Source organism: Aquarana catesbeiana, linkage group LG07 (genome assembly GCF_042186555.1).
Source record: "Aquarana catesbeiana isolate 2022-GZ linkage group LG07, ASM4218655v1, whole genome shotgun sequence".
NCBI lineage: Eukaryota > Metazoa > Chordata > Amphibia > Anura > Ranidae > Aquarana > Aquarana catesbeiana.
In genome coordinates this window covers 86,457,783-86,484,472 of record NC_133330.1, presented here as the reverse complement: position 1 = coordinate 86,484,472, position 26,690 = coordinate 86,457,783, and the positions used below count along the sequence as shown (strand labels likewise).

The 26,690-nt window shown below is 44.0% G+C and overlaps 1 protein-coding gene across 1 annotated transcript in view; it reads left to right on the top strand.

Moving 5' to 3' along the window:
• LOC141103139 (inter-alpha-trypsin inhibitor heavy chain H3-like) overlaps positions 1-26,406 on the top strand; it is a 175,248-nt gene extending 148,842 nt beyond the window's left edge. Inside the window, exons 17-21 of the mRNA XM_073592419.1 lie at positions 6,887-7,000; positions 10,920-11,124; positions 12,414-12,586; positions 19,742-19,853; positions 26,168-26,406. Coding sequence (XP_073448520.1) covers positions 6,887-7,000; positions 10,920-11,124; positions 12,414-12,586; positions 19,742-19,853; positions 26,168-26,309 — 746 coding nt within the window. The 3' untranslated portion in view covers positions 26,310-26,406. The remainder of the gene's footprint in view (positions 1-6,886; positions 7,001-10,919; positions 11,125-12,413; positions 12,587-19,741; positions 19,854-26,167) is intronic.
• Positions 26,407-26,690: the final 284 nt, after the last annotated feature.

Below are 26,690 nucleotides of genomic sequence, written 5' to 3'. Positions count from 1 at the left end.
ATATTTTGATGGTCACTAAGTAATATTGGCACATTGCACATTTTTTGATTTTTTGTAGCACTAGCACTTTTAAATAGTTTTTGGTAGAACCTAACGTCATTGCACAGGAGTGATTACCCACTGAGGACATCTAGTGGGCTGTAGTGTTTATGCATATGTTGAGGACAGTTTTTGCAGCATGTAGTATATATGCATGGTGATACGTGATATTTGATGGTCACTAAGTAATACTGGCACATTGCACATTTTTTAATATTTTCTCATATTTTTTTAGCACTAGCACTTTAAACAGTTTTTTGGTAGCTTCTTGCAATATTATTTTGTCACTAGTAACACAATGTGGACAGCATATCATTGACACAATATTAATAGAAAAACACGCTACTTAGGATAGATATTCTATTTTTGCAAATTTCAGCAGTGGTATTATACACAGAAGTTAGCGCAATCCACTTTTATATTATATTATTGATACTCTACCATTTTTGTGTAGGCTTACTTGATTGCAGCAAACTAGTATATTTTTAGTTTTGCGCCGGTAGCACATCTGGTCGGATTAAGCACATACATTTACCTGATGTTCTTCTGTTAAGCAGAGAAACCAAAAATTATAATGCACTCACCCTAGCACCTAGGGGGTGCTACATATGTATAAAAGTGCCAGTAAATAGTGTAAAAAAAAAGTCCTGTATAGTCCAGAAAACATTTGTATTATAAATCCTCTACCAACAACTCAAATTGTTGCCACACTCTTCCCAGTGCAAAGAAGCACTAGCCACCACCTCATGAAAGATGGATCCTCAAGGGTTAACATTGTTATGTACAAGTATAGCATTTTTTTCAAGAGAGCCTGGAACATTCTTGGCTTCTTTCCCTCAGTCTCTTAAAGTGTCACTAAATCCACAACAGTAAAATCGGTCTGTATATGCAGTAAAGCATGCTTGTTATGCTCACTGTGGAACCTAAGGGACTAATCTTCCGCATTGTGTAAAAAGACTGTTTGATCCTGTTTTCTCGGATCCTCCCCTTCTTCCACAGTCCCCAAACCATCTCCTGATAGAACAGAGCCTTAAGGGCAAGCTGCACATGCTCAATTTAGTGTGTATTGCTAGAGAGTTTTTTTTTCTTGAGAGAGTGCGTGTGATCAGGACAATCAGGGGAGCATGAAAACTCCTCCTACAAGCTTTAACCAGACACTGATAGAAGTCACAAAACTGCTCTAACTGCTGATGAGAAAAGGTATTTAGCAGTTTATATTTATTACAACTATTTTATTTCTATGTTCTGTGTACTGTGGGAGACCAGATATAGTGAAAAACGGCGTGAGTCCCCCACCCAGTCCATTACCAGGCCCTTAGGGTCTGGTATGGATATTAAGGGGAACCCTGCGCCCAATTTTTTCAAAAAAATGGTGTGGGAGTCCCCTCAAAATCCATACCAGGCCCTTCAGGTCTGGTATGGATTTTAAGGGGAACCCCTCGTCAAAATTAAAATCAAAATCCATACCAGACCCTTATCCGAGCATGCAACCTGGCAGGCTGCAGGAAAAGTGGGGGGACGAGAGAGCATCCCCCCCTCCTGAACCGTACCAGGCCACATGTTGATGGCTACAAAGGCCTTTTCCCCACAACCCTTGCATGGGGGTCTGCGGGTGGGGGGGCTTATCAGAACAAGGGGCCCCCCAGATCCTGCCCCCCCCATGTATACCCCTACTCAATTACCAAAAAACGTGTCAAAAAAGTAGAAATGACAGAAGACAGTTTGGGACAAGTCCTTTATTCAAAAAAATAAAAATAAAAAGTGTCCTGCAATGTCCATTTATCTTTGATCACAGCGCCTGATGGTCCCAAAAAAAAAAAAAAAATGGAAAAACTGTACCTCGATGGGAGGCGTCCCGCGACTGCAGCCTTTTTGCGCTGACAGCTGTTATATAGCTGAGGGTGGGACCACCCAGTGACGTAAACGGATGACACCGCCCCTCTGACGTTATGTGATGTCACATGATGTCAGAAGGGGTGGGGTCATCCGATACCCATTCACATAGGGGGGCGGGATCTTAGTGTCCCCTTGTTAAAGGGGGCTTCCAGATTCTGATAAGCCCCCGCCCGCAGACCCCCACAACCACGGGGGCAAGGGTCGTGGGGAAGAAGCCCTTGTCCCCATCAACAAGCCCCCATGTTGAGGGCATACGGCCTTGGGACGGTTCAGGAGGTGGGGGCTCTCTCTCTTCCCCCCTTTTCCTGCGGCCTGCCAGGTTGCATGCTTGGATAAGGGTCTGGTATGGATTTTGGGGGGGCCCCACTCCATTTTTTTTTTTTTATTTTGGCGTGGGGTTCCCCTTAAAATCTATACCAGACCTGAAGGGCCTGGTATGGATTTTGGGGGGACCCCCACACAATTTTTTTTGTCAATTTTGGTGCGGGTTTCCGTTAATATTCATACCAGACCCAAAGGGCCTGGTAATGGATGGGGGGGTGGATTCACGCCGTTTTTTTTCAATGATTTTTATGTATTTTGCCAGGATCCGACAATACATTACAGCGCAAGCAGTTTTAAATGACATTTTTTCCTTTATAAATGTCATTTTGCTGTGGTGCTGTTATAAACAAGGGAAGGATGCGCTACTTTACAGGTAGACCAAGGAGACCCCCAGGCACGATATTTAAAGGAATATTTAATTTTTATTGTTTCACTTTAAACATTATTAAAATCACTGCCCCTGTAAAAACGTCAGTTTTTAAAACTTTTTTTGCATTGATACATGTCCCCTGGTGTAGGACCCAGATCCCCAAACACTTTTTATGGCAATAACATGCATATAAGCCTTTAAAATGAGCACTTTTGATTTTTCATGTCCGTGTTCCATAGACTTTAACGATGTTTGCATAAATATTTTGCCTGTTCGCAATTTCTGGTGCGAACCGAACCGGGGGTTGTTTGTCTGATCCCTAAATGCAGGGTCCTGGGTTTAGTAATACTTTAAAGTGGAACTTAAAAAGTGGTTTAGGCACCCTCTAATTTTCTCTTAATAACTCTGATCTTGGTCTATTATGTGAGTGTAAAACTGGAAAGTGAGTAGTTCTAGAAACAACACCCAGCCCGAAGTATGCGGGTTAGGATTAGAGGTCGACCGATATGGGTTTTTCTCTGGCCGATGCCAATATTTAGAAATCGCGGTGGCCGATGGCCGATATGTGATGCCGATTTTTTTGGGCCGATATATTAGGCCGATTTTTTTTTTTTTTTTTTTTCCCCCTTCATCTCATAAAATCTAACAGTTAGACCCCTTTCACACTGGGGCGTTTTTTTAGGCGCTTTTGGGCTAAAAATAGCGCCTGTAAAGTGCCTGTAAAACGGCTTCCCTACAGTCTCAGTGTGATATCCTGAGTGCTTTCACACTGAGGCGATGCGCTGGCAGGATGTCTTTGGAGTGGTGTATACCGCTCCTTCACCACTCCTGCCCATCGAAATGAATGCGCACCGCTGCCGAAGCGGCTGCAAAGCGTTTCGGCAGCAGCACTTCAGGGGCGCATTTAACCCCTTCCTCGGCCGCTAGCTGGGTTATAAGCGCCCCGCTAGCACCCGAATAGCGCCACTAAAACTAACAGCGTTTTACCGTCAACGCCTGCCCGCTCCAGTGTGGGAGCAACCTTAAGTAATAAGTGATACAGAAAATTTTTTACATTTAAACATTTATTGAACAAAACAAACCTCCAATCAGTTCACTTGTATGTATAATTTAGATTAAAAAAAAAATAACTATATCTTAAATATTAAATACACAAAAACAGGTAACCAAAACTTTTGGACGAAAAAAAATGGGCTAACTTTACTGCTTATTTTTTTTTTTTTAATTAGTGTATTTTATTTTAAAAAATTGCGTTTGAAAGACCGCTGCGCAAATACCGTGTGACATAAAATATTGCAACAACCGCTATTTTATTCCCTAGGGTCTCTGCTAAAAAAAATATATATAATGTTTGGGGGTTCCAAGTGATTTTCTAGCAGAAAATACAGAATTTTTACTTGTAAGCAACAAATGTCAAAAAAGATTTAGTCTTTAAATGGTTAAACTGAGAACATCTACACACGTGGTTCAGTCTATTGATAAAAGAACCCGAAGGCTCGATTCACACAGGGGCAACACGACTTCAACGCGACTTTGCAACGCGACTTCAACGCGACTTGTGGATCCGACTTTGCCCTGCGACATGTGTCCGACTTTCAATGAACGGGGATCCGACTTGGATCCCCGCCACTGTGTTTGGTATGAATCTTTAGGGGGAACTCTGCGCCAAATTTTAAATAAAAAACCGGCATGGGTTCCCCCTCCAGGGGCATACCAGGCCCTTGGGGAGAGAGCATTCTAGCCGGAGAGAGCGTCGTGTCAACATCAGAAGAAGAGGAGAGGGCAGAAGACGGAAGACCGGGCTCCTCCACTTTAGCAAAAGAGCGGCAGAAGAGAGCGGAGGAGCCCGGCAGAAGACCCGGAGAGCACGGAGAAGAACCGGAGAGACCCCAAAGTCCGAAGAAGACCCCCGGAGCTGTCTAATAAATTTCTTTAAAAATCTGTGTAGTGTTTTTTTTTAAATTGACACTTTCCCTAGGTGAATGGGTAGGGGTTCGATGTACCCCATACTCATTCACATAGGGTGGGGGGCCGGGATCTGGGGGCCCTCTTATTAAAGGGGGCTCCCGGATTCCGATAAGCCCACAGACCCCGACAACCAACGGCCAGGGTTGTCGGGAAGAGGCCCTTGTCCTCATCAACATGGGGACAAGGTGCTTTGGGGTGGGGGGGGCCGCAGCGCGCCCCCCTTCCCCAAGGCACCAACCCCCCCATGTTGAGGGCATGCGGCCTGGTACGGTTCAGGATGGGGGGGGGCGCTGGCTCGTCCCCCACCCCCATTCCTGTCCGGCCGGGCTGCGTGCTCGGATAAGGGTCTGGTATGGATTGGGGGACCCCCCACGCCGCTTTTTCGGCGTAGGGGTTCCCCTCAAGGTCCATACCAGACCCAAGGGCCCGGTATGCTCTTGGAGGGGGAACCCATGCCGGATTTTTATTTAAAATTTGGCGCAGAGTTCCCCCTCAAGATCATCTGAGCACAAGTCGCATGCCGAAGTCGGATCATGCGAGACGGCGATCCGACTTCAATGATAGTCAATAGGCTGAAGTCGGATCAAAGTCGGATCAAAGTAGTACAGGGAGTACGCTCTGAAGTCGGAGCGACTTCAGTAGTGTCTATTAAGACGCTCCCATTCACTTAAATGTGAATCTCTTTCTGGGGCGACTTGAGGGCGTACAAGTCGGATCCCAAGTCGTCCCAGTGTGAACCGACCCGAAGAGATACAAATGTATCTTCTTATCAGATTTGGCAGGCTGCCCAGAGGAGGAGAGAAGAAACCTTCAGACAACTTGCAATTGACTTCTATTACAGAAGTCATTTGCAAGTCCCGCTGAAGTTAGAATCGGCTTTTTTTATCAGCACAATCGGCCGATGCCGATTAAGTAAAAAAAGCCAAATATCGGCCGATATATCGGTCGACCTCTAGTTAGGATGTTCGCTACCCTGTTATTCTAATAGTGCAGAACGTCAAGCAGCAAGGCATGACTATGATAAAGATTTCCCCCAAAAGCAAACCAAGTAGGATGATTCAGTCCCTGGTTTGGCAAATATGAGTTCTGAGTCTTTTTAGGGAAATGTTAGAGATGTGAGAGATGCTCCCTATGGAGACTTTGAAGAGGGGATGGGTCTGAGTAATGATAACCATAGACACACAATGTCTAACAATGCAATGTCAACGAGGCAGTAGGAAGGTGCAGAGACTGACCTTGCATGGTCCAAACATCCCTCTTCCCCTTTAATTGCCCTAATTTAATTATTAAAGGGTTCCTTTATAGGATAGAAACAGGCCATAAAGAGTTTTGTTGAGATGACTGATTGTGCATGCATGTCTGTCTGACTGTTCCCTAATGTCTATGGCCAGCCTTGTCTGAGGCCATGAATAAAGGTTAGTCCTAAGGGAGTCCTTGTACACCATGGGAATGAAGTTAAATCCCAGAACTAAAGCTGAAAGTAACACCAGTGTTACCCAGTGTGGCCTGGTATAGCACTATTTGCACTTTGGTGTAATGTGCACTCTGGTGTTGCAGGCACACATGCTTGCAACATATAATTTTTGGCTGGTGTTGGTAAATGTATGATGCCAGCTTCCAATGTTATAACAGCTATTATTTTAACTTATGGATGTGCATTTCGATAGTGTTCTTTACAGAAATTATTTCCTCTGCCACTCAACTAAAGTACATGGAGGTATATGGGTGGATTTACTAAAGAGGCACATGACTGGATGGTGGAAGGCAGCACAGCTTTCCCCCATTCACTAAGCCAAGGGAAAATGTCCTATTTGCCTTTATTAAATCAACCGTAGTATGGTATTTCTCTAAAAAATGTTTTTTTGGGGCCAACACTTGTTGACATCTTAAAGTAATATGGACTATGCAATCTCTATAGCAGCTTGTTTTGGACAGCTAGATCAAGACAAATGTTTCTCAATGACAGAGATAAAAGCTCATGATCATTTAGTCCATGACAACTGCTATAGTGTCCAATTAAGACCAAGGAAAATAAGACACTGCTGTAGATCACTGAGGTGGCTGGCCTGAATTTTAAAGCCACCGGTACCTATTTCATACACCTCTCAATTGAGCAGCATTATAAAATGCTTGTTGGAACTTTTCTGGCCTTGGAATCACCTTAGTTGCTTCATCCTTATGGTTCAGAATAGCTAAAGATGTCATCATTTCACTAGTCTTATACATATTGTCATATGATTGTAACTCAAGAAGAAAGTTATATTTTTGAAATAAAATTTATCTTAACAGTTGATTATGATCCCCATTTTGTGATAAGTGTTCCAAGCAAGAATGATGCTTTGTGCTTTAACATACAAGAGGAGCCTGGAGTGGTGTTGAATCTTGTTGAGGACCAACAAATTGGTATGTTCTACATTGTGTGTGATCTTTTGTCTCTGTTATACTAATGTACACATAAAACTTCTGATGATACAGTTATACCGATTGCTGCAGAGAATATTATGGAGAACTTTACCATCACAACACAGATAACCTACCTAGGTCTAATGGAAATCTCACTGTTTTATACAGCCTCATTCAAATTTTACACATTCACTTTAGGATGCATGGCGGAGTTCTTGTCCCATTTGAAGATCCAAAGCAGCACAACAATTTCTTATGCCCCGTACACACGGTCGGACTTTGTTTGGACATTCCGACAACAAAATCCTAGGATTTTTTCCGACGGATGTTGGCTCAAACTTGTCTTGCATACACACGGTCACACAAAGTTGTCGGAAAATCCGATCGTTTTAAGCGCGGTGACGTAAAACATGTACGTCGGGACTATAAACGGGGCAGTGGCCAATAGCTTTCATCTCTTTATTTATTCTGAGCATGCGTGGCACTTTGTGTGTCGGATTTGTGTACACACGATCGGAATTTCCGACAACGGATTTTGTTGTCGGAAAATTTTATCTCCTGCTCTCCAACTTTGTGTGTCGGAAAATCCGATGGAAAATGTCCGATGGAGCCCACACACGGTCGGAATTTCCGACAACACGCTCCGATCGGACATTTTCCATCGGAAAATCCGACCGTGTGTACGGGGCATTACTGTTCCTTTTGGCTGCACTGATATAAATCATCTTTCATTAATGTAATTGCTGTTGGATGTGTTATTTTTGTTGCCACAGGTTATAAATCTTCCTTATCTTCCACTTTGTTGCCACTAGATTTATTTATTACAGGTACTTATATAATGCTGTTCAATATACGCAGTGCTTTATATATATTCAGTGTGTGTGTGTGTGTGTGTGTATATGTACATATATATGTATATATATATATATATATATATATATATATATATAGGGCTTTTTTTCAGCGGGAACACAGGGGAACCTCCGGCACCTCCAGCACTGAATGTATGTACTTGAAAGGGGTGCTGGGGCGTCTATTGATGCTGGCTGCTGGGTTTTCTATTGTTGCTGGTGGGGATCTGTTTTGGGGTGGGGGTCTATTGTTGCTGGGTAAGTCTACTGCTGCTGGTGGGGGGGGGGTCTTATCTTTCTGGGGGGGTCTATTGTTGCTGGGTAAGTCTGCTGTTGCTGGTGGGAGGGGTCAGTTGTTGCTGGGTGGGATCCACTGTTGAGGGAGAGGTTTATTGTTGGTGGCTGCTGAGAAATCTGTTATTTCTGCTGGGGTCTAATGTTGCTGGGGTGGTGTTTTGTTGTGGGGGGACCATTGTTGCTGGGGGTAAAGTATTTTGTTGTGTGGGGGATCTATTGTTTCTGGGGGAGCTATTCTTGCTGCAGGTGGTCTATTGTTTCTGGGGTGGAGTCTATTGCTGCTGGGGTCTATTGTTGCTTATTGCAAGGGATCTGTTTTACTATCTTTCTTGTTTTCATTAACAAATTTCATATAAATTACTGAGTAGCACAAAATACTTGGTTTTGTGTTCTCTGAAAGGTGCTGTACTGGGAGGTGGGTTGGGGGGTGGAACCAAGGGATGGTGCTCAGATGGGTAGGGGACATAGATGACGCGTGACTCGGAAGGGGGGAGTTCCTGCACCTATTCCCTGAGAAAAAAAGCCATATATATATATATATATTTATATTTATATATATATATTAGGTGGGGAATGATGTGATGGATGCAGTCCCCCCATGGCAGATGGTCACAATTCAATTTTCACCTGGCTGGAATGGGGTTTATTTAGGTGCAGTCAGTTACTGTACTTTAAATTATTTACAACTGTCCATATTTCTACTATATATTATTGGAGTTTAACCACTTCAGCTCCGAAAGGTTTACCCCACTTCATGACCAGGCCATTTTTTGCAAAATTACACTGCATTACTTTAACTGACAATTGCGCTGTTGTGTGACGCTGTATCCAAATAAAATGTTTGTCCTTTTTTTCCTCACAAATAGAGCTTTCTTTTGGTGGTATTTGATCACCTTTGCAGTTTTTATTTTTTGCACTAAAAAAAAAAACAAAAAAACAGACAATTTTGAAAAAAAAACAATATTTTTTACTTTCTGTTATAAACATACCCAATAAAAAAATGTAAAAAAGTCATATTTCTTCATCAATTTAGCCCAATGTGTATTCTGCTACATATTTTTGGTAAAAAAAAATCCCAATAAGCATATATTGATTGGTTTGCACAAATGTTATAGTGTCTACAAACTATGGAATATTTTTATTTATTTATTTATTACTAGTAATGGCAGCAATCAGCAACTTATAGCAGGACTGTGATGTTGCAGTGGACAAATCGGACACCTAACTGACACTTTTAGGGGAACTTTGACATTATTACAGTGATCAGTGCTAAAAAATATGCACTGTCACTGTACTAATGACACTGACAGGTAGGGGGTTAACATCAGGGAAAACACATTCAATGTGTTCCTAAGGAGTGCTTGCTAACTGGGGGGAGGGGGGGGTGCTTTGACTGCTTAGCAGAAACACAGGATCAGTACATTCCTCTCTCACAGAACGACGGTCTGCCTATGTAAACAAAGACCGCCGTTCTGCCTGTCTCCCGGCGGGCCCTCTGATTGGTTCCCACTGTGTCCAATCACAGCGGGAGAGAGCTGACAGTGGTACGCGCGTGCCCCAGACCCAGTAGTGTCAGATCATGTAGGTAAGTGATGTGGCATGGAGCCGCCGCCCTGCCACAGTATATGGCGTGGGGTGGTCCGCAATTGGTTAATTTAATTTAATCTTCCCGATTCAATCTTACTTAATGCAACAATATAACAGCTAAACCAGGGGACATTTAATCTAAAACAGGATTAGGAGATGTCAGGCGAATGTGCAGGGGAGGGTAATATTTACCTTTTTATTATACAGGATAAATGTTACAGTAAAGACCTTGTATTATTGAAGAAAAGATGTTGCAAATGTCAGGGAACATAATTTTCACTGGGTGAATCTTGAGGGAATTTTCACTCATTTTGGCTGATACATAGGTGAATGTACAACAGTGGTGGCTGGTGGTATATTCAGTCGGGTCACCTGCACCATCCCCCCGGGCAGTGCTTGCTCCGGGAGACCCGTCGGCTTCCGCAGTGCGTCTCCTCCCTTCTCTTCCCTACTCCTCCTAGTCAGCCAATAGGATCACTTCTCCTTTCGGCCAATCGGGTGACAGGTCTCATGACCCGCTTCCTGATTGGCCGGGAGGAGAATCAGAAAGACAATATTAATTTGCTAATGTCACACAACTGAATGGGCTTTGGGTGCAGTGCTCTGCGTCCTGAGCCCATCCATTTTTGAAGCCTATTAGAGCCTCTGGCTCTAATCACGTGCTTAAAAAAAAAAAACCCATTGGAATCCATGCGTCCGCCCCCTGTAGTTTAGGGGCCCGGACGCATGAATAGGGGGGCGGCACCCTTGCACCCCTGCGCCCTGCATTATGGGCCGCTACTGATGTACAACAAAGAATTATAGCTAAAGCTTAAGTGAAAAAAAAACTATTAATATAAATATCTGCTATCTTTTTTTCTTTGGATTCTTCCAGTGAGTTAACATACTTAAGACAGAATTTTTTTTTGTACACTTGAAATGAATAACTAATGTATTTTGCCTATTTTTAACATTTTAGAATAAGCATACACGTCTTTCCTGTCCTCATTTGCTATTTTTCTGCCCCACAGTATCATCCTTTTATTACACGTGAACTGAATCATATTTAAACCCCCCCCCATCTTGATATTTATATACAATTGAACCTAACCCTATCAGATTATTCACTTCAATGTGTCACCGTTTAACATTCATATGCTACTGGAATGGAATATTCTGATTCTTTATTATATTCTCTTTTGTAGGCATTGCAGTCAATGGTGAAATTATTGGAAAGAAGGAAACAGGCAATAATGTGATATCAAAGGAAACCTACTTTGGAAAACTAGGGATTGTAAACAGAAATCTGAAACTGAGAATTGAGGTGACAACTGAGACAATCACTATCATGATGGGTAAAAACAAGAAGGAATACACATGGGGGAAGAAAACCTCTGTCAAGAAGGAAGGGTATAGAAATGAAATTTAGACTTTTTTTTTTTTTTTAAGAATCTGGCAGCACCAGCTTTAAAAATCCTAGCCCTAATTTTAACCTCACAACTGAAAGCAAACCTCTTAACCCCAGCCCTTAACCCCACAAATCAACTCTAAAAAGTAAAAAAGAACAGTGGGCGCACCAGCCTTGCATATTACCTTTGAAAAACTTTACTGTATAAAGGATAACAATGCATACTCCCAAACAAGTAATATGTCAAGCATATAGTGTAAAGTCCTTTGCATCATCCAGCAAGATTCGCTGGCCAGTAACAATGATGGAATGTATAGTCCAAAAGCAGCTGACACGTTTCGAGGGTGTCCCCCCTTCTTCAGAGCTGTACTGCTCTGTTCTTTTCTCCTTTTTAGAGTTTCTACTGGGTTTCCCCTGACCTGTTATGAGTGGCAGCACAGCTGACGTGGTGGTTTGATTAGTGAAGACTTTTTCATTCCATCCTTTCCAAATCAACCGCATGGCTATCTCTCAAGCGCAGGAGTTTTTTTGTTTTTCTTTCTATTGACCCCCACAATTTAATTCCTTACGAAAAACCTAAGACAAAATTCATCACCATCTGCAGTTTGCTCACCTTATTCCACCATAGGAGCAACCATGCTAAATTCAAGCAGGCCCTACGCCCAAAGCTACCTATACTCTTGGACCTTTAATAGAACAGATTAAGATGAAGGCCTCTTGAGCCCCTTAGGGAAAGAGAGCCTTGACTGATGAGGGCATGGCCAGGGCGGGACAAGGTGGCTGAGGGGTCACCAAGGATTGGTTGTTAGGGGGGACAGGCTGGGCCTGAGCTCTGTAAAAGTTGTGTCCCAGGGGATTCTGGGTCTTTCAGAAAACGTGGTTGGAAGAGCTGCCCACCCTCCCACCCCTTTTTTCTATGGTATGTCACAGTTTGCTGTGGTTTCTTGACCTTGCCAGCATAAAATAGCTGTAATGGGATATGCCCTTGATGGAAATGGGAAGTAGGCGGCCTGTCCAGCACTTATGGTAAGGACAGGCCCCCTTCCCTCCCCCCTTTTTGGAATTGAGTGCTCACAGTACAACTGTGACTGGCATTGTTTGAAAAAAGTTCACATGCTATGTGTTAGTTTTAATAAAGCTGTGGCCTTGCCCTTTCCTTGCCCTTATGTCATAATGTTTGGGTGGCTTTGTGCTGTAGTCCTACCACCCTAGATCATGGCCTATGTCGGCTATTCTAAAATTCAGACACTGTATTTTACTTTGTTAAATTTTTTTTCTTTTATTATGGCAGGCTTAACCTGGTTGTCAATAAGAAAAACAATATAACACTATCATTTGGAGAAGGGGCACAATTTGTCATTCTTTTACACCATTTTGCAAAAGATGATCCTCTACACACAGATTTCTTAGGATTCTATACTTTGGATCATCATAAATTTTCTGCACGCGTTCATGGATTGTTAGGTAAGATGACTGTATTTATATACTAAAGTTCATTTTTAATCAACTATTGTATGCAGACAACCATAAATGAATCTATTAGAAGTCTTCAGTTATGGACTTGATACCAATGCTGGCAATACACAGCTTAACTTTGAGCCATGGATAGCCCTGTCAACCCCACCAGAGTCAATGATTCCAATCTGAAAATTGAGAGACCCTGGTGAAAAAATCTCTGCCAAAAATTGACTGCAGCCAGTCAGATGCATTCATTGTTCAGGTATTATGACAGCCACAGGTGCTGGCTGTCAGAACACAAGAGCCAGGAGGGGAGATTCCTCCATGCACACTGTTTAGCATAGATGAGGTAATCTATTGATTTCTCTTGTTCAGCACTGTGTGTGCCTTATGCCGCGTACACACGAGCGGACTTTTCGACCGGACTGGTCTGACGGACAATTCGACCGTGTGTGTGCTGCATCAGACCTGCAGCAGACTTTTTCGGTCAAAAATCTGATGGACTTTAGTCGTCGTAAAGTCCGCTCGTCTGTATGCTAGTCCGACAGACGAAAACCGACGCTAGGGCAGCTATTGGCTACTGGCTATCAACTTCCTTATCTTAGTCCGGTTGTACGTCATAACGTACGATCCGTCGGACTTTGGTGTGATTGTGTGTAGGCAAGTCCGTTTGTTCGGAAAGTCAGTCGGAAGTCCGCCGAAAGTCCGTCAGATCAGTCCGGTCGAAAAGTCCGCTTGTGTGTACGCGGCATTAGAGCTACATATGATCAGATTATAGGCCTCTCTTACATGGGTGTACTACAGCGTACAATTTTGCGAGGGCTGTATTTGCCCAAAAAAAGAAGCACAGGTGTTTCATACATCCCTGTGCAGGCAGTCCTATTCAGGTCAATTGAAATACAGCAGATGCACGGGCACAATCTGAAAGCTATGCGGGTGCACAGTCTCGAACGCAGACAGTGTGCCTTCCGGGCACCCACACAGCTGTCAAATTGAGAGCAGCAGCTGTGTCCATGTAGCTGCTGCGTCCCAATTGTCATGAAAAAGGACTGTCTACAATGGAATGCACCTTTGCATTCCTATGCAGGCAAACATGCCACTTGTATGGGTGTATGCTTTAGTATACTGTGTGAACAAAAGATCATCCCGGGTTATTTTAACTGGCTTCCATTTCATACAAAAATAGATACAGAGATGACTAACAAATAGTGAACATTTGCTGTTAGAAAAAATGAGACTACGATAAGGTAGTACCCTCATCCGGCCCTTTTTTGGATAAAATACACCCAACAATTTTTTAAGCACTCTTTTGGGGGAGATTTACTAAAACTGGAGAGGGCAAAATCTGGTGCAGCTCTGCATAGAAACCAATCAGCTTCCAGGTTTTATTGCCAAAGCCTAATTGAACAAGCTGAAGTTAGAAGCTGGTTCGCTACCATGCAAAGCTGCACTAGATTCTAATGCAGCATACACATGGTTGGAATTTCCATCCGATGGGAGCTTTTCATCGTATATTCCGACCGTGTGTGTGCCCCATCTGACTTTTCCCATCGAAAATTCAGACGGACTTAGATAGAGAACATTTACTATATTTTTCCGACGGAACAAATTACTATCGGAAAAAACGATCGTCTGTATGCTGTTCCGACGAGTTTAGCAGAAGGAGCCCAAAGGGTGGCGCGCTGACTATTGAACTTCTTTTCTAGTGCCGTCGTACGTGTTGTACGTCACCGCGTTCTTGACAGTCGGACTTTGGTGTGACCGTGTGTATGCAAGACAGCTTAAGCAGAATTCCGTCGGAAAAAACTTCAGAGTTTATTCCGATGGCAAAACCGGTCGTGTGTACAGGGCATAAGTGCTCCAGTTTTAGTAAATCTCCCCCAGTGTGTCAGCTGGACCTAACTACTATGGATGCCTTTTCCACATATTCAAAGCTATAAAGATCCCTTTCCACATGCGATAGTTCAACCTCTTTTCTTCCTGTTGCAAAGTGTGTCCACATGTCTTCTGCAGTGACCTTAAAGTGAACAACTTTCCAATGAGTTTGCTATATGTATTGTTTATTGTGAATAAATCCAATTCAGTGAATCTTTCCCTATAATGGTTTGGCACCTCTATCTGCAGCATTCTTCTGTGAGCTCAGGGCGGCTGAATGATGTACCCACAGTCCAGGGCTCACAGTAAGTGGGTTGAATGATGCTGTTATTCAACCCACAACAGCAGCACCACCTAGTGGTGAGAAGACTTACTGCAGAGGACAACGCCTGGAGATTAGGTGAGTTTTGCAGTAAGAGTTGTATGTTTTTCAAAAAGTCCAGGCCAGTTAAAAAAAAAAAACCTTACCTGGAGTTGGGCTTTAAACACTGCTGCAGGTGCTATTTATTTAGGTAGATTTGTTTTTCAATGCGAATAGTTAAACAATGAATATTGTGGCTGCAACTCAATACATAGGGGTCTATTTATTTTGAAAAAATTGCTGTATTAAAGCCTCAAGCATTCGCACAGCCATCATAAATAATCACCATGTAATATATCTACTTTCTATGATCATCTGCTTCATCTAGTGACCATAATGCTGTATTTTCCTGAAATACCACAATCAGGAAAATATTAAATTATGGCCACTTGATGAAGCTGATGATCATAGGAAGTAAACATATTACACAAATTATGTGGATTATTCATGAGCTGGCTGTGCAAATGATTGGGACATTGGCATAGCAATTTTTTATATATACATCCTATAACATATGCAAACCCGGTCACGTTAAGCTGCTGGTCAATGATGATGCATGATTATAGTGACCTTCAGTTCAGTTCACACTAGTGCGATGCGGGAAACCCTTCGATTCAGTGCCGGTTCCCCTGTCGCACCTAAATTGCACATTGGTTCACACTGAGATCTGCGAACCGCTGGGGGTGTCAATGTAAAGTTGACGACACCCCCAGATCAGTTTGCAGATCGTAGTGGGAACTGTCAAAAATGGTGCAGGAATCAGATCGCATAGGTGTGAACGCCCATGCGATCTGATTCCAGTGCGGATCAATAAAAGTGTCCTGCACCATTTAGGTGTGAATGCAATTTCAGCCATACAGTTTGTATTGCGGAATTTGCATCACACAGACAATGCGGTGCGAATCACATACGATGTCTGTCATCGCACAAGTGTGAACCCACCCCTTTCATGCGGGCTTTCCAATCTGATGCTCCAGTCAGCCTTATGGAGCGGCCGCTATCCGATGCGATCCTGTCTGTGAAATCCAGATGGATGGAGACACTATTTTCCATCCGTCTGGCAGATCGAATGGGATCGGATGAAAACAGATAGGCCGTCCATTTTCATCCGATCTCCCATAGAGGACAGCGGGGCTCTGACAGGTCTGTCTCTGCACAGTGAGTGAAGACAAGCCTGTCATCTGCCTGCCCAGCAGGGATCAGCAGATCGATCCCCCGCTGAGCAAAGCGGAGTGCGCTGAGCGGATCGCCCGTGTGAAAGGACCCTTAAGCAACGCTGTATCCTGGCCTAGGCCGTCAAGGCCCAGGCCTAGGGAAGCACTTTGCAGGGGGGCAGCACGGAAAGAGTCCCCACCGGCTTGCTCTACACTATTAGTGTAGCGCCAGTCTTATGGGGCGGACTGGGCTGAGAAGCAAATTAGTCTAGTCTAGCACCCCCATAAAGTGGCTGCACTACTTCTGGTATGCGGGCGGCTGGCATTCCGCAACTGTGTGGTGGTGGGGGGGGGCGCCACTTCTAAATTTTGACCGTCCTATCATCCTTGACCACAAACCTTCCTCACTGTGCTATGTTTTCTGCTGCACCATTGGCATGGTTATATCTTCTTAGTCCTCTCCATAAAATTATCAGAAACTATAGGCAACACTTTTTTTTTCATTTTGGATAGAGTAAGGGAGGGTTATAGCCCCTGTCAGTATTTTTTTACCATCCCTGTCCCATTGCAGAGATTTCCCTTCCCTTTTGCCCCATAGCCAAACAGGAAGTGAGAGGAAATCTATGCAAACTAAGGGAATCCATTCCCCCCCCCACTCGAAATTTTAAACAGCAAGGGGTGGGGTGTGGCCTTGATGGGTAGGGGTGGGTCCTATTTAAATTAGGGGATACACGAGTTTAGTCAGGCCTAGGGCAGCACAAAATCTAAATACGTTACTGCCCTTAAGGTGAAATGATTGTTGGTGCTAGACATACTGTAGTTGTATTTCAGCTTTCTTCTTGAGATTTTCATGCACTACCATCTTCAGAGTTTACGGAGAAAGGTACAAAGAACCAAAAACATCCAGTGGGTAGCAGTTGTAATGGTAAAAACTCCTTTTGAATGAGAGAGTTCAGAGGGGAATGGCCAAACTTGTTCAAGCTGAAAGGAAGTCCACGACTGCCCAAATAACCACTCCTTACAACAATGGTGTGTAAAGGGAAATCTCTGAATAAATAACTCCAAACCATTAACAGTGTTTTTGAGATCATTAATATTGAATCACTAAAGACTGAGAAAGTGTTTCCTAGTGTGATGTGTCTCAATTTCTGCTGTTGCGTTTAGCCCCAGTTCGGTTCATAATTTTCTATGGAGGCCGTTCACATATATGCAGTCTGGACGCAATGCGGTTTTAGCCCTGGTTCACACTGATGCAATTTTAGATGCATTCCAGAACGCATTGAATCGCACGACAAGTGAAATAATATGATTGTCTATGGAGGCTGTTTACACATATGCAATCTGAACGCAATGCAATTTTAAAAGGGGTCCTGTATGCCTTTGGAGCGATGCTGTACAATTTTGAGCTCCATATAGTTGAACGGAAACTGTATGGAAAATGCATAGCTGTTCAAAGACAATGCGATTCCAGTGCATTTTGCTGAAGTCTGTGCTGAGTTTTTGAGCTGACTTTGAGGGAGAGAGAGAGGAGAGACCGCAGGCCATAAATAAAAATTGCAGCTACATCCAAATTGCATGCAAAACTCATTGGTATCAAAGTCATTCACAACTGTGTCCCCAACCACACCCCAAGATATTACACAAAATTGTCCTGTTCACTCCTCCAAAGACCTCCTGCTCTCTAGTTCCCTTTTCACATTCTCCCATGCTCGCCTCCAGGACTTTTCCAGAGTCTTTTCCAACCTCTGGAACTCCCTACCCCATTCTGTTGTCTACCTCCTACTCTCCATCTCTCCAGGGAGGCATGTGCTACCTCTACTTAACAACAGAATGTTACTTTCTCCAGCAACATATCCTCACACAGTAGTTCCCTTTTGTGGCACTTGCCCATCCTTTTGCAAGCTCTCACAAGCAGGGTTCCTCCTAAGCCTTTTGTATTGAATTGCATTGTAACTGTAGTGCCTATCTTTATATTGTAAAGCACTGTGCAAACCCTTGGGCACAACATAAATTCTGTATAAAAATGATTTGCAATTTCAAGCAAACCTGAGTATTATTAGTATGGAACTATACAGGTAAAAGCCAGTAAATTAGAATATTTTGAAAAACTTGATCTATTTCAGTAATTGCATTCAAAAGGTGTAACTTGTACATTATATTTATTCATTGCACACAGACTGATGCATTCAAATGTTTATTTCATTTAATTTTGATGATTTGAAGTGGCAACAAATGAAAATCCAAAATTCCGTGTGTCACAAAATTCGAATATTGTGTAAGGGTTAAATTTTGAAGACACCTGGTGCCACAAACTAATCAGCTGATTAACTCAAAACACCTGCAAAGGGCTTTAAATGGTCTCTCAGTCCAGTTCTGAAGCCTACACAAACATGGGGAAGACTTCAGATTTGACAGCTGTCCAAAAGGCGACCATCGACACATTGCACAAGGAGGGAAAGACACAAAAGGTTATTGCTGAAGAGGCTGGCTGTTCTCAGAGCTCTGTGTCCAAACACATTAATAGAGAGGCAAAGGGAAGGAAAAACTGTGGTCAGAAAAAGTGTACAAGCGATAGGGATCACCGCGCCCTAGTCAAGATTGTGAAAAAAAACCCATTCAAAAATGTGGGGGAGATTCACAAGGAGTGGACAGCTGCTGGAGTCAGTGCTTCAAGATCCACCACCAAGAAACGCTTGAAAGACATGGGTGTCAAGCCACTGTTGACCAAGAAACAGCGCGAAAACCGTCTCACCTGGGCTAAGGAAAAAAAGAGCTGGACTGCTGCTGAATGGTCCAAAGTCATGTTTTCTGACGAAAGCAAATTTTGCATTTCCTTTGGAAATCGAGGTCCCAGAGTCTGGAGGAAGACAGGAGAGGCACAGGATCCACGTTGCCTGAAGTCTAGTGTAAAGTTTCCACCATCAGTGATGGTTTGGGGTGCCATGTCATCTGCTGGTGTCGGTCCACTCTGTTTCCTGAGATCCAGGGTCAACGCAGCCGTCTACCAGCAAGTTTTAGAGCACTTCATGCTTCCTGCTGCTGACCTGCTCTATGGAGATGGAGATTTCAGGTTCCAACAGGACTTGGCGCCTGCACACAGCGCAAAATCTACCCGTGCCTGGTTTACGGACCATGGTATTTCTGTTCTAAATTGGCCAGCCAACTCCCCTGACCTTAGCCCCATAGAAAATCTGTGGGGTATTGTGAAAAGGAAGATGCAGAATGCCAGACCCAACAACGCAGAAGAGTTGAAGGCCACTATCAGAGCAACCTGGGCTCTCATAACACCTGAGCAGTGCCAGAAACTCATCGACTCCATGCCACGCCGCATTAATGCAGTAATTGAGGCAAAAGGAGCTCCAACCAAGTATTGAGTATTGTACATGCTCATATTTTTCATTTTCATACTTTTCAGTTGGCCAACATTTCTAAAAAATCCCTTTTTTGTATTAGCCTTAAGTAATATTCGAATTTTGTGACACACGGAATTTTGGATTTTCATTTGTTGCAACTTCAAATCATCAAAATTAAATGAAATAAACATTTGAATGCATCAGTCTGTGTGCAATGAATAAATATAATGTACAAGTTACACCTTTTGAATGCAATTACTGAAATAAATCAAGTTTTTCAAAATATTCTAATTTACTGGCTTTTACCTGTATATAGGTGTACCTAAAATGGCCACTGACATACAAAAGGCATTTATACTATTCTTCTATAAATCATTATCTACCTTTTATCATGGGGACACTTTTTCTTATTTTTTAGGCCAGTTTTTCCATGGAATTGATTATGAAATTTCCAATATCCATGAAACCAAAAATCCTGATAAACCAGATGCTACAATGAAAGTGAAGAATAAACTACTGACAGTAACAAGGTAAGAAGAGATGTGTCTAGATGGGATGTAGTTGAGTATAAACTCTGCAGTAGTTGGAAAATATGGAAATTATGGGAGGTGTAAGAACTGGTTCATTGACCTATCATGAACTCAAAGGATAAGTTCACTTTTTTTTTTTTTTTTAAAGAAAAAAAAATGCACATTTATTTTTTATTTTTTGAAGGAGCCTGGAAAGCATTGCATTCACGAATAGCAGATCATGGGTGCCATGCAGGACTCCTACAGACTGTCAGTGTAAGCTAGGCAGTTTTACAGAACAGTTGACAGGAAGAATTAATGAACTACCAGAGCGCTCAATAGCGCCCTGGTAGTTCATTGAGAACTACAAGCCGACATCCGCAAAGGATGTCAGTACTTGTAGTTTTCACATTCACAGAACCCTGTAAATGAAAGACGCTTTTTTTTTTTTTTAATTGTGACAGCGAGTGGGGGGAGAAGAACCCCTGCTCGCTGTCACAAAGGGGGTGCGGGGGGGAAGTGCTACAGTACCATGTTAAACCCTGAATATGGGTGTAACATGTTAGGAAAGGTGAACTTATCCTTTAAAAGAGAGTATAAAGGGCCATACACACTGCCCAAATATCGGACAGCCGATCCAAAAAAGGGCTGCCGATCGGCATCCCATCAGCGCTCTCAGCCAATGGCACTGACCAGTGTGTTCTGGCGGGGAAGGGGGTGTCCCCCTGTCAGAACACAATAACTCAGTGGGGGAGAAAGATGTACTAACATTGCACAGTTAGTACAGCGGCTCCTCCCAAGCTCTTTTGTTTTTCTTTTCGTTCAGCACGGTGGCTTGAAAGGAAAAGAACTAATAGTGTGTACCAGGCTTTCAGAAAGAACATGTCGGCAAAAAGACAATGGCTCAGAGTGAAAAATAGTTATTATGAACATCTATCCACTGGGACAGTCCTTGCTTCAGCAATAATGACTTTAAACTCCCTACAATCTCCATTATGTAATTTATCATTTTGGTATGTAGTCATTGGTCCTGTGCTTTACCCACTTATCATTCCTTTGCTCCCTAGCTGCTTTATTTCCCTGGGTGTAATGTTATGGTGCCTGAGCTCCTGACCTGAAATAAAGAATCTCATCACTGCTACCAATGTAGTGCTAGGTGCAGGCATGTACTGGCCATTGGGACTACAGGGAGTTTCCCGGTGGGCCGATGGCTCAGTGGGCCGATTTCAGTGACAGTGGACCGCTGCCTCCCTCCAGTCCTCTGTCCCCCCCCCCCCCGCAGTGCTCACCTCCTCTCCCTGGCTAGTTATGCAGCGCGCCTGAATACAGACATGATGCTCAGGAGTCAACACTTAGAAGCTCATCATACGATCTGGAAGGAGGGCAGCCTCACTTTCCTGCCTAATCTTGTTCCATTGGGGGGGGGGCGCCAAACTGATTCTTTGCCCCAGGTGAAATAATGTCTAGCTTCCCCACTGATACTGCCTATAAGAGAAATAATGTAAAAGGCTAATAGCTAGTGGGGGGGGTGGGGGGGTGGGGGGGGGCTTGGGTGGCAAGCCGGCATGGGAGAGACCTGTCAAAGTGGGCCAGTCTGGGTGAAGTCCAGGGCCAAATTTTTGTCCCAGTCCAGCCCTGGCTAGGTGCACACTTTTTAGTCTTGGTGTTAAAGTACTAAAAACAATGGGGATTATTTACCAATGCTGGAGAGTGTAAACAACGACATAGAGACCAATCAGCCAGTGGCGTACCTACAGGGGGGTGCCACACACTGGGGGGGTGTGAGGCTGCCCCCCCCCTCCTCCCCCATAAGTGATGTGGTGACAGCACGGCGGGCTCAGGCAGTGCAGCGGCGATGGGTGTGAGTGCAGGAGAGGTGAGCTGTGACAGGATGGGGTGCCCGGGCCGGGTGCGGACTGTACCGCTACCCGATTGACACGCTGCTGGATTGACACTGGAGCAGGAGATATAGAAAACACTGTCTCTCTCTCCTGTACAGCAGGGGAGGGAGAGAGAGACCGTGAGCCAGTGCTGAATAGAAAACAGGAAACGCTAAGTTAACTAGCAGGTGATTGGTTACCAGGATGGTCCTAGCACCCAATCATTAGCTTTGTTAATATGAAAAATTTACTCCAGCAGTTCTGGCTCTCTGTTCAGCGCTGCTGTGTCTCCCCCTCTGCGTTAGTAAGGTAGGAAGGTACAGCTGTGAAACATGCTGGGATCCAGAGGTAGGAGGGGGGTCGGGGTGGTTGTATAACATGCAGGGGGTCCAAAGCTGGGGGGGGATTGTGTAATGTGCAGGGGTCCAGAGCTGCGGGGTGGGGGGCGGGTTGTGTAATGTAAAGGGGTCCAGAGGTGCAGGGTGCTGTGTCATGTAAAGGGGTCCAGAGGTGCAGGATGCCCTGTGATGTAAAGGGGTCCAGAGGTGCAGGGTTCTGTGTCATGTAAAGGGGTCCAGAGGTGCAGGGTGCTGTGTCATGTAAAGGGGTCCAGAGGTGCAGGGTTCTGTGTCATGTAAAGGGGTCCAGAGGTGCAGGGTTCTGTGTCATGTAAAGGGGTCCAGAGGTGCAGGGTGCTGTGTCATGTAAAGGGGTCCAGAGGTGCAGGGTTCTGTGTAATGTAAAGGGGTCCAGAGGTACAAGGGGTTGTATAATGTAAAGGGGTCCAGAGGTGCAGGGGTGCAGAGGGTTGTGTAATGTAAAGGGGTCCAGAGATACAGGGTGATGTGTAATGTAAAGGTGTCCAGAGGTACAGGGTGCTCTGTAATGTAAAGGGGTCCAGAGGTGCAGGGTGCTGTGTGATGTAAAGGGGTCCAGAGGTGCAAGGGGTTGTGTAATGTAAAGGGATCCGGAGGTGCAGGGGGTTACGTAATGTAAAGGGGTCCGGAGGTGCAGGGGGTTGTGTAATGTAAAGGGGGCAGGGGTGCAGGGTGCTGTGTAATGTAAAGGGGTCCAGAGATGCAAGGGGGCTGTGTAATGTAAAGGGGTACAGTTGTGGAGAGGGGGTACAAATTAGTGATAAAGAGATATTGGGGGATGCAGAGGTATGCAGGGGGCACAGTGGGGTGTTTTTAAATTTTAAAGTGGGGGGTGCCAGATATAGGATCCGCCCCGGGTGCCAAATGCTCTAGGTATGCCCCTGCAATCAGCTTCCAGGTTTTATTAAGCTTAATTAAACAAGGTAGAGTTAGAAGCTCATTGGCTACCATTAACAGCTGCACCAAATTCTGACTGCACCAGTCTTAGTAAATCCCCTCAAAGTCACAGCAGTAATAATGTCACTTCCAAATGTGGGACTCCAAGCAGCAGCTCCATTCCAGACACTACTGAGTTAATACTTTCATTGCTCTATAGTAAGCAAGACTGTTGCTCTGTAAATTCTATTCTTGGCTTTGACGCAATAAAATATTTTAACTTAATATGGATATTATATATTTATCTAGCAAAACACCAGGGGAACAAATTGCCCTTCTTTTTCATTTTAGGTGTCAATGCTGGTTCTTCATATTTAGCTGTTGAGTGATGGGGGTGGGGAGAGAGACCTGTGTAAGTTCCAAATTATGACCCAGGCCTCATTCATATTGACATACCGATCCATACACCTATTATAAGGGCCGTCTTCACCTACACAAGTGTTCACGGATGCATGGATCAGATCGAAGACAAGCTGGGATCTGATCCTTGCATTGGCTCGGTGTGATAATATATTTGGGGATAGCCTGAAAATCCGGGCAGGTCCATGCAACTCCCCACGTCATTCATTTGAACAGGCTGCCTGCACACATCTGCATGGAGCACCTCTGCATTCCACACAGGTGAAGACAGCCCTTTGCATGGATGTATGGATCAGTAAAACCCATGTGAATGAGGCCTTGCACAGAGCTTCTCCCTAGTGCTACCTTGGAGGGAACAGAGTTGAGGGGGAACAACGGGGGGATATGTATAAGAAGCTGCAGGATCCAGGGACCAATTTGTTTTGTTAATTCGTTCTCTAATGAATTCCAATTTTTCAGAACGATTAGAAATCAGATTGGTCGAAAAACAATCTACCGATTTGAATTTTGTGTGAAGAATAGCTGGTTGTTAAGCAGCAGGCCGGAAAACCATAACAAAACTAAATTAGTAACATAATGAATCTATCCGAAACAAAACAAATTTTGCCGTTCTGCACATGTCTTTTAGAAAAACTTGTATATAACACAAAAAGACCAATGGATTTATGAATAGTAGATAAAATCCAATGTACAAATGGCCTGTACATACCGTAGATGTAGCTAAAAGTGACACTAAACACTGGTTTAAAACAAATTTGATCCAAGAATGTATTAACTCAGAAAAAGTACAGTATCTTCAGTTGCTCTCAGCCTTCTCCAAACCTCCAAATTCCATTTTTTTTAGCTGCTGTGATCTGACTTCCTGTTAGAAAGTGGCTTCATTCATCTCCATGGTCCCAATGTATGTAGGAATGTAGCCACCAGGGGCGGCCCATCTATTAAGAGCGCACTAGCGTCAACCCCCCATCCATGCGCCCGGCCCCTTGCAAGACGCCGGATGCATGGATTCCAATGGAGTGGGGGGGTTTGAAGCACCTGATTAGAGCCAGAGTCTCTAATAGGTTTCAAAATATGGTGGGCACAGGGAGCAGAGAATGCCAACCAAGCCCGCCCAGGTGGTTTACAATAGCGAATGAATATTCGCTATTGTAACACTGATCTTCCTCCCGGCCAATCAGGAAGGGGGTCTTGAGACCTGTCACCCGATTGGCTGAAAGGACAGGTGATCCTATTGGACACCTAGGGGGAGGGGAGGAGCCGCATGGCGGAAGCTGCCATGATAGAGGAGAGGACACACAAGCCGCTGCCCGCTGCCTAGATAGGGTAGGTGCCGGATGACCGGTAGACAGCGAGCGCAGGAGGGAGGTGCCGCTGGCCGCTCAGGAGGGGGGCGTTGTTTGCCCGCCCCCCAAAAAAACCAAAAACCACCATCCGCCACTGGTAGCCACCCCTTCGTATTTGCTCCTGAGGTGGACTAGGATTTGTAGGGTGACTAAAAAAAAGGAGAGGTTCAGGAGTTCATAGAGGACATTATGTAGCAGTAGAAAAACTCAGTAAGACCCCTTTCACACTGGGGCGGTTTTCAGGCGGTATTGCGCTAAAAATACCGCCTGAAAACCGCCCCTAAACAGCCGCCGCTGTTTGTTCAGTGTGAAAGCGGTGCGGTGGCAGGACGGTGAAAAAAGTCCTGCAAACCGCTTCTTTGGAGCGGGGAAGGAGCGGTGTATTCACCGCTCCTTCACCGCTCCTGTCCATTGAAATCAATGGGACAGCGCGGCTATACCGCGGTGTACGAGGTTTTTAACCCTTTTTCGGCCGCCAGCGGGGGGTTAAAACCGCACCGCTAGCGGCCGAATACCGCTGCAAGAACGACGGTACAGCAGCACTAAAAATAGCGCTGTTGTACCGCCGACGCCCCCACCGCCCCAGTGTGAAAGGGGCCTTAGAAACAATTTAGTGAAAAATAGATAATACCATTAAGTAATGGATGTGTATGGATTATGCTTGGAGAATAAGAATTTTGTTTAGTGTCACTTTAACTGCAGAAATGGAATTTTATTTTTCTCTTCTCAAAATTAGCTTTTCATAACACTTTCAATGATATCACCAAGCCAGAGGAATGAATGATTCAGCTACATGAGAGCTGCATTGTCTTTTTGCATTTAACTATTTTATTTCAAATCAACACACTCAGAGGTGCTGGGAACTTTTAGACATGCATGTGTAGTCAGATAAAGAAAGACCTCAAATAGCTCTGGCAAGGCGGCTCCCACACAGCCAGGCCCTCCATGGGTAGCCAACAGTAAATTAAACCATAGAAATGCAGAAAAGAGCACCAGACAAAAAACAAATAAAAGAGAGCAAGATCTTTTTAATTGTTGAAAAAAAGTCATATAAAAGCAGCCAACGCATTTCAGGGACAACATCCCTCCCCCTTCGTCAGGGCTCAACACGGGATAAAACTGGGAAAGACTCAAATAACTAAAGAAACTGTGACTTTACAGATCTATGTTAAACCAGTACTGAATTCTCCACATTGAGTAAGACCTTGACAGCATCTGCTGAGCAGAAATGGAGACTTTTGCTGTCATATCACATATCACATCACACTGTTATAAAGAGGCCCCAAAGCCAGTCTCCTAGGAACTTAGCTGTCTCCCAGCAGTTGTTAATGTTTGTTAAAATAAACCAGCACAATACATTACATATTTTATCATGCATAAATGCCGTTATATAGGATTGTAGCAGATGTATAAGCTTATGTATTACTTTAATATTTTAGGGGTTCACAAAAAGATTACAAGAGTGATTACAGGAATGGCAAAAAGGTCCCTTGCTGGTTTGTACACTCCAACGCAGAAGGGCTGATTGATGGCACTCATGAAGACTATATTGTACCCGATATCTTCTACATCGGAAATTAGGAAATTTATAATCTCCCTCTTTTCTTCATTTTTTTTTTTAAGGAATAAATGTGTATTCATGTTGTTTCTATTGAATAAATAATTACTGATTAATGTACTCTTTGTGATATACCATTTTAGAAGTAAACATGTCCCCTTTACATTTACTGCCAAAGGAAATGCCCACCTTACCTTGATGGTCAGTAAAATCCTCCCCTTTGCTTTGATGGTTGTTAAAATGCGTCCATGGTCAGTAAGGCTCCATTCACACTAGCGCGTTTTTTGATGCATTTTGCATTTTGCAGAAATGCACGGGAATTTTTTAACATGGGTTCCTATTGAACATGTTCACATCAATGCCTTTTTGTTTCTCTGCATTATTGGAAAGGGTCGGGGACTTTT